This window comes from Chinchilla lanigera, unplaced genomic scaffold (genome assembly GCF_000276665.1).
Source record: "Chinchilla lanigera isolate Chin_1 unplaced genomic scaffold, ChiLan1.0 scaffold00067, whole genome shotgun sequence".
NCBI classification, from domain to species: domain Eukaryota; kingdom Metazoa; phylum Chordata; class Mammalia; order Rodentia; family Chinchillidae; genus Chinchilla; species Chinchilla lanigera.
In genome coordinates, this window is record NW_004955468.1 from 2,785,784 (window position 1) to 2,799,613 (window position 13,830).

Below are 13,830 nucleotides of genomic sequence, written 5' to 3' on the forward strand. Positions count from 1 at the left end.
AAAAAGAAAAAGAAAAGAAAATAGTGGAACTGACAGTATGAGACTTTAAAGGACAGCTCGTAAAAGGCAATGCAAGTTCGTATTTGTCCATTAGAATGAACCATGGGGTTCTGGCTAAGGATCGTGATGTTTTATATGAGAAATGTGACTATGCAGAGGTGGCCATGCTTTGAGGAAACCCAGCTGATGGAGATGTGTATTGGGAGTACATTTGACAGTCCCTGCTGGGCCCAGCCTTTGAGTTTTCTCAGCCCTGGTGCTAGACTATAAATGAAGTTCTAAAGTGTTCTACCCCACAACCATCCAATCAAGTCACCTTTTAAGGTTTTCCAGATCCCACAAAGAGACAAACTCTCCCCACCTCTGAGTCCAAATTTCTGACTCAGAATCCATGAGCATAATAAAGTGATTGTTTTGCCCTGGATGTGGTGGCACACACCTGTAATCCCAGCATTCAGGAGGCTGAGGCAAGAGGATTGTTGTGAGTTCAAGACCAGCCTGGGCTACAAAGTGAGCTCAAGGCCAGCCTGAACTGCTTAGCGAGACCCATTCTCAAAAAGACTAAATAACTTTGTCTGTAACTCTGTATTGTTTGTATTATTCTTATGCTATTTTGTAAATGGATGTCTGTTTGTTAATATGTTTTCCTTCTTTTATTTTTAAAATAAATTTTAAAAAAGAAAAAAAGACTAAATAAATAAATAAAGTGATTGTTTTATGACAGTAAGTTTGGGTTAGGTTTGTTCCCCAGCAATACTAATTAGTACAGCTCCTTCTATTTCATTTAAATGTATGCCTTGTTCAAAAAAAAAAAATTACCATGTCTGACATATAAAAATTGCCTAGGCTGTCCTTGAACTTGTGATGCACCTGCTTCAGCCTCCTGAGTATTAGGATTATAAATGTTCTATCCCTTTGTTTATCAATACAGATATCCAGACAATCCTGATCATATATTCTCCATCATTTTATTATGACAAGTTTTTAACATACAGCAAGTTGAAAAATTTTACAGTGGACATCCATATGCCCATAGTTAAATCCTATTACGAACATTTTACTATATTTGCTTTATCTCACATTTCTACTTAATTACCTATCAATCTAACTAATCTTTGCATGTATTTCAGTACAAATTCCAGACAGCACCATCCTCAAAATATTTTAGCACATAAATCTTTAGCTAGAGTTCAATATACAATGAAATTCACAAATTTCACTGAAATTAGTAAGTGCATACACCTGTGTAATCCATCCTTATCATGGCAATTAAAAAAAAAATAGTCTCTAAACCAAGTGTCAAAGAATAACAGCATGAGAGAAAGGAAACCAGGGAGTCAGTATCATCTTTTTGAATTGAACTTTGGAAGTTAGGCTGCATCCCTTCCTCTGTATTCTATTTGTTGAGGGGGCGAAGTTTCAAAGGGATGCGACATTGACTCTACCTGGAAAAAAATAATACTTCATTGGGGAAAACAATTTATACAATTCAAAGTCGTCTGGCTTCAAAAGATGCTCCTTCTCTGCGCAGCCGCCTCGTTAGAGACCTGGGGGATGATCTGGGTGGAGGGGACCAAGATCTCAGGTCTTCAGTGCAGTCCATCAGGAAAAATATTTGTGCGTCTACTTTCCTGGAGAGAAGTTATGGGAGCAGAGGCTGGGGTATGTGCTCAGGACTAGGACCTGGGGGGCTGTGGACGGGGCTCCGATACAGGAGCTAAGGAGAAGTCTCAGAGGATCACCTTTTCTGTAGCCGCAGATCTGCCCTCTGGGCTCTAAGCACCTGCAGTACAGGGTCGTCCTGAAACTCGCTGCCGTCGGAGTCTGGAAGGAAAGCAGTCAACTCCAGGGGGCTGGCCTCCACTAAGATCCCAAAGGGTGCAAGCAATCTGCTCACCTTCTGCAGCTTCCAGAAGTCTGGCGGCCTGGGAGAACAGGTCCTCGGATGGGGATGAGGAGCGGTGAGCCTCGGGCGAGGGTGGGGCCGCAGCCTCAAGAGACCACGACTCCAGCCCGGGCGACTGGGCCTCGGGGAGTGTGGACACCTCAGTTGGAGAGGTTAGGACACCGCGGGGCAGGGACCCAGCTTCCCCGGTGCCTTTTGGAAGCCCCGACTCCTCCGGGGAGGGCGTGGCCTTCGCCTGGCTTATCCCAGCCTTAGACCTACTAGCGCAATCCGAGGGAGGGGGCGTGGCCCTTCCACTGGGGGGCGTGACCTTGACTCCCGAAGGGCCACCCTCAAGGGGAGGGGGCGTGTCCTCCAGGCCTTCAGGGAACAGCCGCGCGGTCACCACCTGGCCCAGGGCGCCCCTGAGCTGTGCGCCTGGCCCCTCGCTGGAGGCTGTCATTCCGCCCGCAGCCTCCGGGCGCGAAGCTCTGGCCTTCCGAGGCTTGGGTCCCACCTTCTCTGGCTGGGCAGAGACGCCTGGCTCGGGGATAGGTGGGCTCTGGTGGGTGGCAGGGGATGTGGGATTGGTGGTGGCGGGAGCTGGGATGGAGGAGGCCGGGGGAGCCGGGATGGAGGTGGGGGGAGCCGGGGGAGCCGAGGGAACCGGGGTGGAGGCCAACGGTGGCGGAGGAACGGTCCCGAGAGATACCCAGGGGCTGGACTGTGGGGCCCAGAAGAACCCGTGGGTGCTGGGTGCCCAGAAGATGTGCGGTGAGGACCCTAGGCCAACAGGAGGTCTCTCCACGTAGAAGGCCTCTGGAGGACCAGGCTGGGCCACACTGCCCCACAGCGGGACGCAGGTAGGCTGGGTCGCCGGGGAACCAAGAGTCACCGCGGGGGCGGAAGGCTGTAGATACAGAGAGGGATCCGAGAGGGGCACGAAACAGGTGGAGGGCCCGAGGCCTCTTCATCCGCCTACTTGGTCCAGCTCCCCTCAGGATTCTCCCCCTCTCAGCTTACCTGGGTGGCAAGCGCGGGGGTCCGCGGCAGCACGCAGGGTCCATCACCCTGCTGCACCCGTCCTCGAGCCTGTTCGAGCTTCCGACGCTGCCGCCACTGGTACAAAATGTCATCCTCTGGCCGAAGGGGAGCTGGGGAGGAGGCTGGGGCTGGAGCAGGGGTGGGGCCTTGGGCTGGCGCTGGGCCTGCTGTGGGGGAAGTAGAGGGGAGGGGGTGAGGCAGGAGCCGGGGTGATGAGCAACCCAAGGACAGCCTGCACCCTCACTCTACAGGCAGGTCAGTAATGCCCGACTCCTCTCTGGAGCCGGAAGTGGGGAGGGGCCAGTCAGGAGACTGGGCACCTGGGTTCTCCACCTGCCATCTTCCACTTCTTCATTCATCCAACAATATTTATTGAGCTCTCTATCCGCCAGGCCTAGTATTCTGGACAATGGGGGTACAGCAGTAAACGGGGCAGACTCTGGAATGCCCCCACTGTCTCCACCCTGCCACTGCCCCTCACCCTGGTCCAACCTTATCCCACCTGGATTATCCAGCAGCCTCCTCCCTGGACCCCAGACTCTCCTGACCTCCCAAGCTGTTCCCCACATGCGGACACTGGGAGGCTGTGAATCCTGGAGTGTTCAGGGCCTTCCTGCTTATGAACCCTCCCACCTGCACTTCCCTCCTGGAAAAAGGTAGAGGATTTTGAGTTTGGGGTTCCCCTCTGTCTAGATGGCCTTTTCCTTGTCTACCTCAGGCTTTTTGCCCTCTCTCTCATCACTTTAGATCTTTTTCTTCTTTCTTTTTTTTTTCTTTTTTCTTTTTTTTGATACTGGGAGTTGAACCTAGGACCTTCACAATGAGCCACATCCCCAGCCACTTTTTTATTTTGAGAGAGGGTCTTGCTAAATTGCTTAAGCTGGACTCAAATTTGTGATCCTCCTGCCTCAGCCTCCCAGAGTGCTGGGATTACAGGAATGTGCCACCATGCTCAACTTGATTCTAGTTTTAAATCTGACCACTTCCCTCCACTCTGCTCTTCAGGATGTGGCCCAAGCCAAAACAGCAGCATCTCTCATGGGGGAATCTTAACATCCAAGAAAGATCATGTTTCCTCAATGCTCACAAGTCTCTTGAGATTTCCCAGCATTAATACCCTGCTAACAAAATGCCTCACCGTGCCTTCATGGCCCAATATAACTGGCCCTTGCCAACCTCTCCCACCTTATGCCATGCTATTCTCATCCCTGACTCTTGCCTCTTCTGGTCTTTTGCCTGTACTGTTCCCCTCAACACACACATTTCAGGTCTCATGTACATACATGCTAGAAGGTTCTTGCCCATCCCTATCTTCCTCATGGAGGTTTCCACTTAGCTAGCACCTCCTCCAGGAAGCCCTCTATGACTTCCCAGCTCCACAAATCCTTCATTTCTGTGTTTCACGTTTTTTTGAAGGATAATGTGGCAATTCTCTACCCCATATCCACTGCGCTGTAACTTTGAAGGTAGGACCATGTATATGTGGTTTGCTGTGGAATCCCCTATCCTGTTCACAGGGTTTCACTCATGGTAGCAATGTTTGTTAAATGAATTAATGAATACATTTAACTGAAAAAAAAAAAAACCTATGGAATAAGAACTAGTTTTATCCCCATTTCACAAATGAGAAAACTGAGGCTCAGAAGAAAGAGATGAATAAAAGGTAAACCTTAGAAGGCGTAAAGAATCAGAGAGATGAGTCTGGGAAGGATTGCACTACATGGATGAACACTTCCTGTTAGCTTGTGCTTGCCTATCTCCCACTCACGGAGCCCCATGAGACCTGGATAGCTGCTGTCTTGTGCACCATGGCACCCAAGACCTGGGTACAGAGCAATAGTACCAACCATGACAACAAAAACAGTAACCAGGTCCTCTATCCCATCTCTGAAATGTTGAAAGGTCAATAGTTTGCACTTTTTTCTTTCTTTCTTTCTTTTTTGGTACTGGGAATCAAACTCAGGACATTGTGCTTGCCAGGCAGGCACTTGCGCCACTGAGCTATATCCCCGGCACCCCGCCCCCCTTTTTTTAAAAGCAGGACTGGGGATTGAACCTAGGGCCTTAGAACTGAGTTATATTCTTAGTGCTCACTTCAGCAGCACATATACTGAGTTACATCCTAAGCTCTTTTATCTTTTATTTTGAGACAGAGTCTCACTAAGTTGCCCAGGCTGGACTCTCAACTTGCGAACCTCCTGCGTCAGCCTCACAGAGTCCTGAGGTTACAGATATGTGCCACCAAGCCCAAAAGTTTGCACTTTTTAGCTAAGTTGCAAAGTGTATAGAGCTTAGACATGACTCTGGGGCAGTACTTGACTCAAGCACAAGGAAAGTTAGCTGAACTATATGAAACTGCTAATATTCAACTTTTTTGACTTATAAAAACAAAAATTCCTAGCTGGGTGTGGTGGCACACTCCTGTAATACCAGTACTTGGGAGGCTGAGGCAGGAGGATCATTGCAAGTTCGAGGCCAGCCTGGGCTACAAAGTGAGCTCAAGGCCAGCTTGAACTGCACAGTGAGGCCCTGTCTCAAAAAGACAAAAAAAAAAAAAAAAAAAGAAATTCCTGCTGGGCATGATGGCACATGCTTTCATTCCCAGAACTCTGGGAAGCTGAGGCAGGAAGTCACAAGTTTGAGCCCAACCTGGACAACTTACCAGTTTAGTGAGACTCTGTCTCAAAAAATAAAAAAAAAGCTGGGAGGTAGCTCTGTGTGAAGGACTTGGGTTCAGTGCTCAGAACCGCCACCACCACCACCCAAAAAAAGCCATATGGTTCAGTGTACAATGGACATAGCAAACAGTATGAATATTCACCCTAAATGATATCAGTATAGATTGTAAATAGCCTCATAGGTCAGATTTTGGTGTCAAAGCAACATCGTGCTTTGTAAAAGCCTTTGGAATGTGGAGCTGTTCTTCAGAACTGCCAAAAAATGGCAGGCCTCTCATGGTCATGACAGCTGTGGATAGCACCAGGCTGTTTCTTGTTTTTGTTTTTGGTTGTTTTTTTTTTGGTTTTTCTCCGGTACCGGGAACCGAACTCACGACCTTGCGCGTGCCAGGCAGGCGCTTTGCCACTGAGCTAAATCCCCAGCCCCTGTTTTTTGTTTATTCATGAACTCATTTCACCCTTACAATACCTGTAGGAGAGGAATCCAATTATTATTCCTGTTTCACAGTTAGGGAAACAAGGCCCAGAGAGGTACAAATATCACACAGCTAGTAAGTGGCAGAGATGGGATTTGAAGCAGGTTGCTTCCAATCCTTGCCTCCCAGCACTTACCAGCTGCTCTGGGCCCAGAGTCCTTGTGGGACTCAGGGCTGAAGGTCATGGAGAAGGGAGACAGGCCATTGGAGCTGACAGGGAAGGAGGAGCAGCTGGCATCGCTGGGGCTGAGGGATGAGGAAGAGATGGAGGCCTTGCTGCAGAGAAAAGCCATAGTTAGGCAATGGAGGTCTCAGAGGCAGTGTGCTGGGCCGCAGCGGTAGGAGTGGGAGGGGTGACGGGGTGGGGCGGGCACCTGCGTTTGAGCAGCGTGGCAGCTCTGCTTTGTAGGCTCAGTGTCTCCAGGTCCAGCAGGGATGAGTTCCACGTGTTCAGGCTCTGTGGGGTAAAAGGAGTCAGAGGTCAGCCTCTACCCCAAAGGCTGCTGAGAAAGGAGCTCTGGACAGAGGGCCTGAAGGTCTACAGTAAGTGTTTCTCTCATGATCTGCTTCTTCTCAAGGAAGAGAGGCCTAGTGGTCCTCTTTGGATTCATACCCTTCGTTGAAAACTGACCTCACCTTCATGACCAGACCTGATTATCAAAACAGCCTATCTTCTGGCTCACAGTAATTGGTCCAAGGATGAACAAATAAGAGTGAGCCCCAGGGATTTAGAGGGAGCTATTGCAAAAGCTCCCCCTTCCCACTGCAGAAGCTGAGTTAGCACCACGGGAGCCTAAAGCCACGCGGTGCCATCTGGGTTACTGTGAGGGGAAAGCCTGTCTGCAGCTGAGCCCAACAAAGAGAAACACAGAACCAAGAGAGCTGGGTTGCTCCCAACATTGCGCAAACACCTGGATCTGGCCATGCCTGAAAGCATCTACTTTTAGAGCTCCAAAGTATATTTAACAAATCATCTTTCCTTGTTTGAGCTTCCTAGAGTTAGGGACTGGCTCTAATTCTATCCCAAGGCTGGTACTGGCAGTTCAGGCACACAGGGGAAGGAGTGGATGAGGATGTCACCTGCTTTATTTTCTGAAGGGGAGCCACTGCCTGGGATGTGCTGACAATCTTGGCTGGAGCTGGGACTGCTGGACTGGGTCTTCCCTCTGGTTTACTGGGTCCTGCTCAGAAACCTGAGTTAAGTTACAGCAGCCAGGAGAAGTAGCTGCAGGGAGCACTAATCAGGAAATATTTTAAGCTAGGGGTGGCTGGGACCAAAGAAGGTACCTGCTGCAAGTTGACTGCTGGGGTTTGAAGACTCAGTCTGCAGCCACCAAAAATCAGCTGGGATTGGGCCTGCACACTGTCGTTCCTCTCGGCTTGTGGGCTGAGCTTGGCGGAACCTATTTATATACCTGTGAAGAGGGCCAAATAATAATAATAAGGAGGAGGAGGAGGAGGGGAGAAGGAGGAGGAGAAGAGGAAGAGGAGGAGGAGAAAGTAGAGAAGGAGGAGAAGAAGAAGAGGAAGAGAAGGAAGAGGAGGAAGAAGATGAAAAAAAGAAGGTGAAGGAGGAGAAGAAAAATAAGGATAGTCAATGTTCGTAAAATACCTTGGAAAGTGATATTCAGCAGCCCAGACAAAAACAACTGCTTCCTAAGTGGTCACCAAAGCAAGCAGTTGTCTTCAATATTTATTTTCCTTTCTTATATGGTAACACAATTTTTATTTTTAGCCTATCTATCTATCTATTCATTTATTTTTTCCAGTAGCAGGAATGGAACTCATGACCTCACGTTTGCCAGGCAGGCACTGTGCCGCTGAGCTAAATCCCCAGCCCCTTAGCCTATTTATCTATCTATCTACCTATCTATCTATCCATCTGGTAGTATTGAGGATTGAACCCAGGGCTTCGTACATGCTAGGCAAGAACTCTACCACTGAGCCACAATGCACTGAGTCTGGTAACTCAATTTTTAGCTGGGCACATAGTCACTGTTCAATGAACTATATTTACCAGGTGACTTGTGACCAACAGGTAATGAGGAGATGCGATTTTGGAAAGTTGATGTAGTGAGGAGCTATTTTGGTCCATGAAGAAAAGGACAATAGCCTATGTATAAGAAAGCAAAGATTAAAGGAATCTATAAGCCTTAAACCTCAAGAAAGGGCTGCAATATCAGCCTTGGTTGCTTCTGCTTAGACCATTATGTGAGAGAAAAATAAATGCTATCTTTTTAAGCCACAATTAACTTGGGACTCTGTTTCAGTGGCTGAACCTGTACCCTACAAACCCAAGTACTATGTGGCAAGCACTATTATAGATCATCATATACAGCAACTCACTGAAAGCTTAAAATAGTTTTAAGGGACCAGGACACAGTAGCGCATGCCTGTAATCCTAGCACTTGGGGAGGCTGAAGCAGGAGGAGCACAGGAAATTTAAGGAGCACAGGAAGTTTGAGCCTAGCCTAGACAACTTAGCAACTTAGTGAGACTCAAAATTTTTAAATGCATAAAGGGCTGGAGACGTAGCTCAGTGATAGAATACCCCCAGATTCAATGACCTAGTACCTCCAGGCGTAGGGATGTATACCTGTAATCCCAGCACTTGAGAGGCTGAGGTAGGAGGATGAGTTCAGGCCACCCTGGACTACATACATAGTGAGTTTAAGGCCAGCCTGAACTACATAGAGAGACCCTGTCTCAAAAGAAAAAAAGTCCCTGAGGATCATGAAGAAAAACAAATTGGGCACTGTTAATGTGCCCAATTTAAAGAAGAAACCAAAGCCAAGATCAGGCAGATTTGAACCCAGGTATTCTAGCTCCAGAGCTCTTAACGTACATGAAGTACCTGGTCCTAACAGCACTGCATAGGCAGCTCTCTATGATGATTATTATGGAGTTCCTTCCTCTAAATTCTCCTTCCTCCTCAGGGCTTCTGGTACTTACTTGGCCACCACAGACTCCCCGCTGTCAATCAGGGTGGGTGATGAGGAGGGCCCCATTTGTCCCTCAGTGGTGCTGGGTGGGGATGAGGTCTCTGAACTCGAAGGCCAAGACTCCTCAAACAGCTCAGAGGAACTAGATGACATGTTGGAAGCTTGTGGGAGCCTGGAGCTCCGGGAGCTGGATAGGATCAAGACCTATGATAGGGGAGCATAAAGAAGAAAAGTGAGGTCTGAGGGGTCATCCCTGTAGGAAACAAAGATCTCATATAAAGCCTCAGTCCAGAGGGGAGGAAACATATCCCACAGTGTTGCTGCTGGTAACAACCTAGAGTGACTGGAGCTGTGATGAGGGATCCAGGTGGAAAAGGGAACGCCATGGGAGAGAGGGAGAGGCTGTTTCTTCATCTCTCATCACATGCCCTCTTTAGTGGTCACTCCCTTGCTACGAGGTTGGTGCCCAACACTCTCTATGCAGTGTCTTCACCTTGGGACATCAGGTCTGACTGCAGGATAGCCAAGAGTGGCTTCGATCCAGAGAAGCATCTCCAAAGGGGCAGTCTTGGATGGAGAAAACTGGTTGGGAGGCAGAATATAGCATGTGTACAGTGTGTAATGATCAAATCAGGGTAATTGCGTTTCCACCTCCTTAAACATTTCCCAGATGATTCTGAAGTTCATGTTAAGAACCAGGACTACATGCCAGACATTGTGGGGCACACATAAAATCCCCGCACTTGGGAGGCTGAGGCAGGTGGATTGTTGCAAGTTCAAGACCAGCCTGGGCTACAAAGTGAGCTCAAGGCCAGCCTGAACTGCATAGTGAGACCCTGTCTCAAAAAGACCAAAAAAAAAAAAAAAAAACCAAAAAAAAACAAAAACAAAAACAAAAAAAAGGACCACGACTACACCGTATACTGTATATTACCTACAAATCCGGGGTGGTCGTGGTGCTGGGGTGCTAGGGAAAAGTATTGATGGACTACAATCCCCGTGATTCACTGGACTCTACCTAAGGGAAAAAAATTCAAAGACAACACCAATGGGTGTTTTGAGGAATTTCAAAATTAAGAAACCTTTGAACACCTTTAGGGGAAATAATCTCTTAGGGCTACCCAGAGAGAAGAATATAAAACTTTTGGGGGATCCTCCAGATAGTGAAGTACAAGGTAGGAGCAACCAAATGCTGTGAAGCATCTTGAGAGTTGTAGTTCCAATGTTAAACCCGAGACTCTGGACCCTAAGGAAACTTGTGTTGCCCTCGCTTTTGATCCTCCCCAGGCCTCCAGTGGTCTGTGGAAGAGGGATCGGCCTCACCTGCGGTCCATCCGGCAGCCACAACAGCTCCTGCGCCCGCTCTGCTCTTTCACTGGACAGACCCGGAGCGCCTCTTTGTCGCTTAGCAATGCTCTATGAGCCCCGCCTCTCTCTGGGAGTGCTTGTTTAGGAAGAGGGCGGCCGCACAGGCCACCAATGATAGAGAGGAAAATAAAAGTTCCTGGAAAGTGGCCAACGGGAGACGTCTTATGATTGGCTCTAAGGAAGACCTTCCTGACAGCACATGTTTGATTGGAGAATCTGTAGCAAGCAGCAGTAATTGGCAAGACCACAAACCAATAAAAAGGATTTGAAGCTGGGCTTGCGATTGGAGGCGATATAATGTCTCCTCGTGTTCCTGAAATCTGGTATACTAACTGCTTTCCTTGTGGCTGCTGAGTCTTTGTCCTGGTTTTATATTGTTTTATCTGTTGCAGGAACAATCGGGGAGTCGCACTCTTAAATAACTGCCTCCATCAGTTGGGCCAGTCAGCCCGTCTTGACGGTTACCTAACCACTTTGCTCTTTTTTTTTTTTTTTTCCACTTTGCTCTTGTTGCAGGAGCTAGTCAGAATACAGGCAGCTGGTCCCACCGCTTGCCAGGCCCGGGCTCCTGGCCCAGGTAGTAGGATCAAAAGGAGCTATTTCGGGACCCGGCGTGCGGCCCCTGGGGGGCCAGCATGGAGTGTTCCTGCTCACGCCCCGCTGGATGCGGAGCATCCGAGGCTGAGTCAGAGGCACAGAATTAGGCCCGCTTGAAGATGGGGGTGGGGTCTGTTCTGTATCCTGCTGTCAGCCTGGCCTGGCTACTGCATTCTCCAGGAATCTGCTCCTAAGACTTCCATCTGCGTCATCCTCAGAACAGCCAGTGGGGAGGGAATGTATTAAGAGGACGGGGGACTCACTGGTTGGCCCTCAGGCCCTAGGTCCCAGTTGCCACTTTGTGTCCCCTATACCCGCAGAGCTCTGCTTCCTTAGCCTCAGTTTCCCCTCCAGGAAATTGAAGGACCTTAATAACATTTCTCTGGCGTCCTTTTCCAGATATCTTGCAGGCACTTAATAAATGGCCAAGTCATTATTGGGGTTTCTAAATAAGGCTCGACTAATGGCCGAGTCTGGCTGCCCTCCCAGTGTCCCCGGGAGGCCCGCCGAGAGGCCGGCACACAGCGCACTATAAATCGGCGGCCGCGCACATAGGGGCACTGCGGGTCCCAGGACTACCGTGAAGGAGCAGGATGGAGATCCCGGTACCTGTGCAGCCGACTTGGCTGCGCCGCGCTTCGGCCCCCTTACCCGGACTGTCCGCGCCTGGTCGCCTCTTTGACCAGCGCTTCGGCGAGGGACTGCTGGAGGCCGAGCTGGCTTCGCTCTGCCCTGCTGCGCTCGCCCCCTACTACCTGCGCGCCCCCAGCGTGGCGCTGCCCACCGCCCAGGTGCTAGGCCTCGGGGAGGGGCAACTTGGGCACTTGCGGGCTGCAGAAATGTCCTTGGATTTTAGCGTAGTGGAGAGAGCGCGGCCACTCGGATGGGATTCTCGAGCATGAAACGTGAGGCCAGGGCATAGAAGGGAGTGGGAGGTCCCTGCGGCTCTCAAGGGCCGGGAAGGGCCCCCAGGGAATTGTTAATGGTTCTGAAGGAGGCTGGTCACCCAGGGGATCTGGGGGAATGGACAGGCAGTGACTCCTGAGACACTGAAACGCTATTAGCCGCGGAGAATGGAGACTGTGGTGACCCTAGGTTCCCTGGATGGGCGAAGGGGAGAAAGTGTGCTGTGACTTAATGAAGGGGTCCTGGTCACTCTGCAGCGGAGGCAGGGGACCAGTAACTGTTGAGAGCGCCTTAGTACGCGAGTGGGAAGGTAAAAGAGAATTCTGGAGATTGGGAAAAGAGGCAGCTTAGCGACTTCTGGTGGGGGTGGGGAACAAGGGCCGGGCGAAGGGTGACTCCAGAGAGTGACGCTGCGATGAGGACAGGCTTGCCACCCTGCGGAGGAGGAGGTCCCTGACCTTGAAGGGGAGGGAAGCCCATCACTCTATGTGAAGGGAATTCAGTGATTACAGTGGGAGGGAGGATCCTAGTTATTGTGGGTGAAGAGGCTCTCGGTGACTCAGTATGTAAGGGGACCCTGTAAGTCGGTAGGCCTCAGGAAGCTCTAGCACCGGTACCAAAGGGGTGCGGCCCAGCTGGCTGACAGCCCCGCCCCACGCCGGCTGTGCGCAGGTGTCGACCGACCCGGGCCACTTCTCGGTGCTGCTGGACGTAAAACACTTCTCGCCGGAAGAAATAGCGGTCAAGGTGGTTGGTGAGCACGTGGAGGTGCACGCGCGCCACGAGGAGCGCCCGGTGAGCCGCGGGCGGGGTGGGGCGGGGCGGGGCCCGGGCAGCAGGCAGGGGTGGCCGGCTCAACACTCTCCCCTGCAGGACGAGCACGGATTCATCGCTCGCGAATTCCACCGCCGCTACCGTTTGCCACCCGGCGTGGACCCTGCCGCCGTAACCTCAGCGCTGTCCCCCGAGGGCGTCCTGTCCATCCAGGCCACACCAGCGCCAGCCCAGGCCCCACTGCCGTCACCGGCTGCTGCCAAGTAGGGGTACAGGCGTGCCTGGATCTTGGGAGCTGCTTTATGCTACCACTTTCAAAGCCAATCTGACTCCACTCAGCCAGATGTCCCCACGGCGTCAAGACAGCCTCTCCCACCCAAGAAGAGATTCCACCTGACCCCCCCACCGTAGAGCCAGCCTTTGATAACCTAGACCCTCTACTGACACCCCCTGCTGTAATCCCCTTCCCACACCTTGCTATAAGCACTACCCTCACCTCAACCTCATCTCCTATCTTGGTTTATATCCCCACTCAGAATTTCCTTGATTCCTATGAAACATCCCCACTCCACTTCTATCCCTTGCCAGCTCTCACAGCAGATTATGATGTAGACAGCCCTGCCCCCATGCCAGGGGAGTCAGGCATAAAGCCCACTCCCACCCCTGAATGTCCCACACTGCAATCTTCCCACTGCACGCTGTCCAGGCCTCCTGGTGCCTAAGATTCTTGATCCTTTCCCTGGTACCAGAAACTCCACTGCCCTCAGCCCATTTCCTGACTTGAAACCCCAACCAGCCGTTCAGACTCTTGAATCCTATCCTGATGCCCAATTCCTGCTATACCTATTCGAGGCTAACTGGGACCCCCAACCTCAAATTGTACAGACACCCTTTCCAATTTCCCATTTGCCCAGATGTGCAATTAAACAGACCCCCCTCCTCAATTAAACAGACCCCTACAGTCCCTTTGTCCTGACCCCAGGTTTCTAACCAGATCTTCTAGGGAACCCACCTTCCACACTCTTCTTAACCTCCATAACCCAACCAAGGAATCACTCATTTCCTCATTGAATTCTCTGCTATCCCATGCCCCTACTCCTTCCTAGGCTTGTGCCCAATAAATGTGCAAAAGTTGTGCCCACTGCTTTATGTCTGGGCCA

The 13,830-nt window shown here is 50.5% G+C and overlaps 2 protein-coding genes across 2 annotated transcripts; one reads left to right on the forward strand and one right to left on the reverse strand.

The window, feature by feature from the left end:
• Window positions 1-952: 952 nt before the first annotated feature.
• On the reverse strand, window positions 953-11,068 carry Proser3 (proline and serine rich 3). Its single transcript, XM_013522290.1, has 11 exons — window positions 11,048-11,068; window positions 10,349-10,441; window positions 9,036-9,229; window positions 7,371-7,498; window positions 7,164-7,264; window positions 6,458-6,540; window positions 6,220-6,359; window positions 2,909-3,096; window positions 1,898-2,795; window positions 1,743-1,824; window positions 953-1,631 (listed from the first exon to the last, which is right to left on the reverse strand). The coding sequence occupies exons 1-11, from the start codon at window positions 11,066-11,068 to the stop codon at window positions 1,490-1,492; spliced, it is 2,070 nt and encodes a 689-aa protein (XP_013377744.1). The 3' UTR covers window positions 953-1,489.
• Window positions 11,069-11,292: 224 nt separating this feature from the next.
• Hspb6 (heat shock protein, alpha-crystallin-related, B6) lies at window positions 11,293-13,806 on the forward strand. Its single transcript, XM_005399971.2, has 3 exons — window positions 11,293-11,781; window positions 12,569-12,691; window positions 12,770-13,806. The coding sequence occupies exons 1-3, from the start codon at window positions 11,584-11,586 to the stop codon at window positions 12,935-12,937; spliced, it is 489 nt and encodes a 162-aa protein (XP_005400028.1). The 5' UTR covers window positions 11,293-11,583; the 3' UTR covers window positions 12,938-13,806.
• The last annotated feature ends 24 nt before the right edge of the window (window positions 13,807-13,830 follow it).

What these genes read in the sequence shown, in the direction of transcription:
- Proser3 (XM_013522290.1), bottom strand. Translation starts at nt 11,068, where the DNA reads ATGCTCCGCATCCAGCGGGGC. An exon ending in GGGGAGTCTGTGGTGGCCAA is followed by an intron (nt 7,499 to 9,035) that starts GTAAGTACCAGA and finishes CCCTCTTCACAG; the next exon opens with GTATATAAATAGGTTCCGCC. An exon ending in GCCACGCTGCTCAAACGCAG is followed by an intron (nt 6,360 to 6,457) that starts GTGCCCGCCCCA and finishes TTTTCTCTGCAG; the next exon opens with CAAGGCCTCCATCTCTTCCT.
- Hspb6 (XM_005399971.2), top strand. Translation starts at nt 11,584, where the DNA reads ATGGAGATCCCGGTACCTGTGCAGCCGACTTGGCTGCGCCGCGCTTCG. An exon ending in TGGCGCTGCCCACCGCCCAG is followed by an intron (nt 11,782 to 12,568) that starts GTGCTAGGCCTC and finishes GGCTGTGCGCAG; the next exon opens with GTGTCGACCGACCCGGGCCA. An exon ending in CGCGCCACGAGGAGCGCCCG is followed by an intron (nt 12,692 to 12,769) that starts GTGAGCCGCGGG and finishes TCTCCCCTGCAG; the next exon opens with GACGAGCACGGATTCATCGC.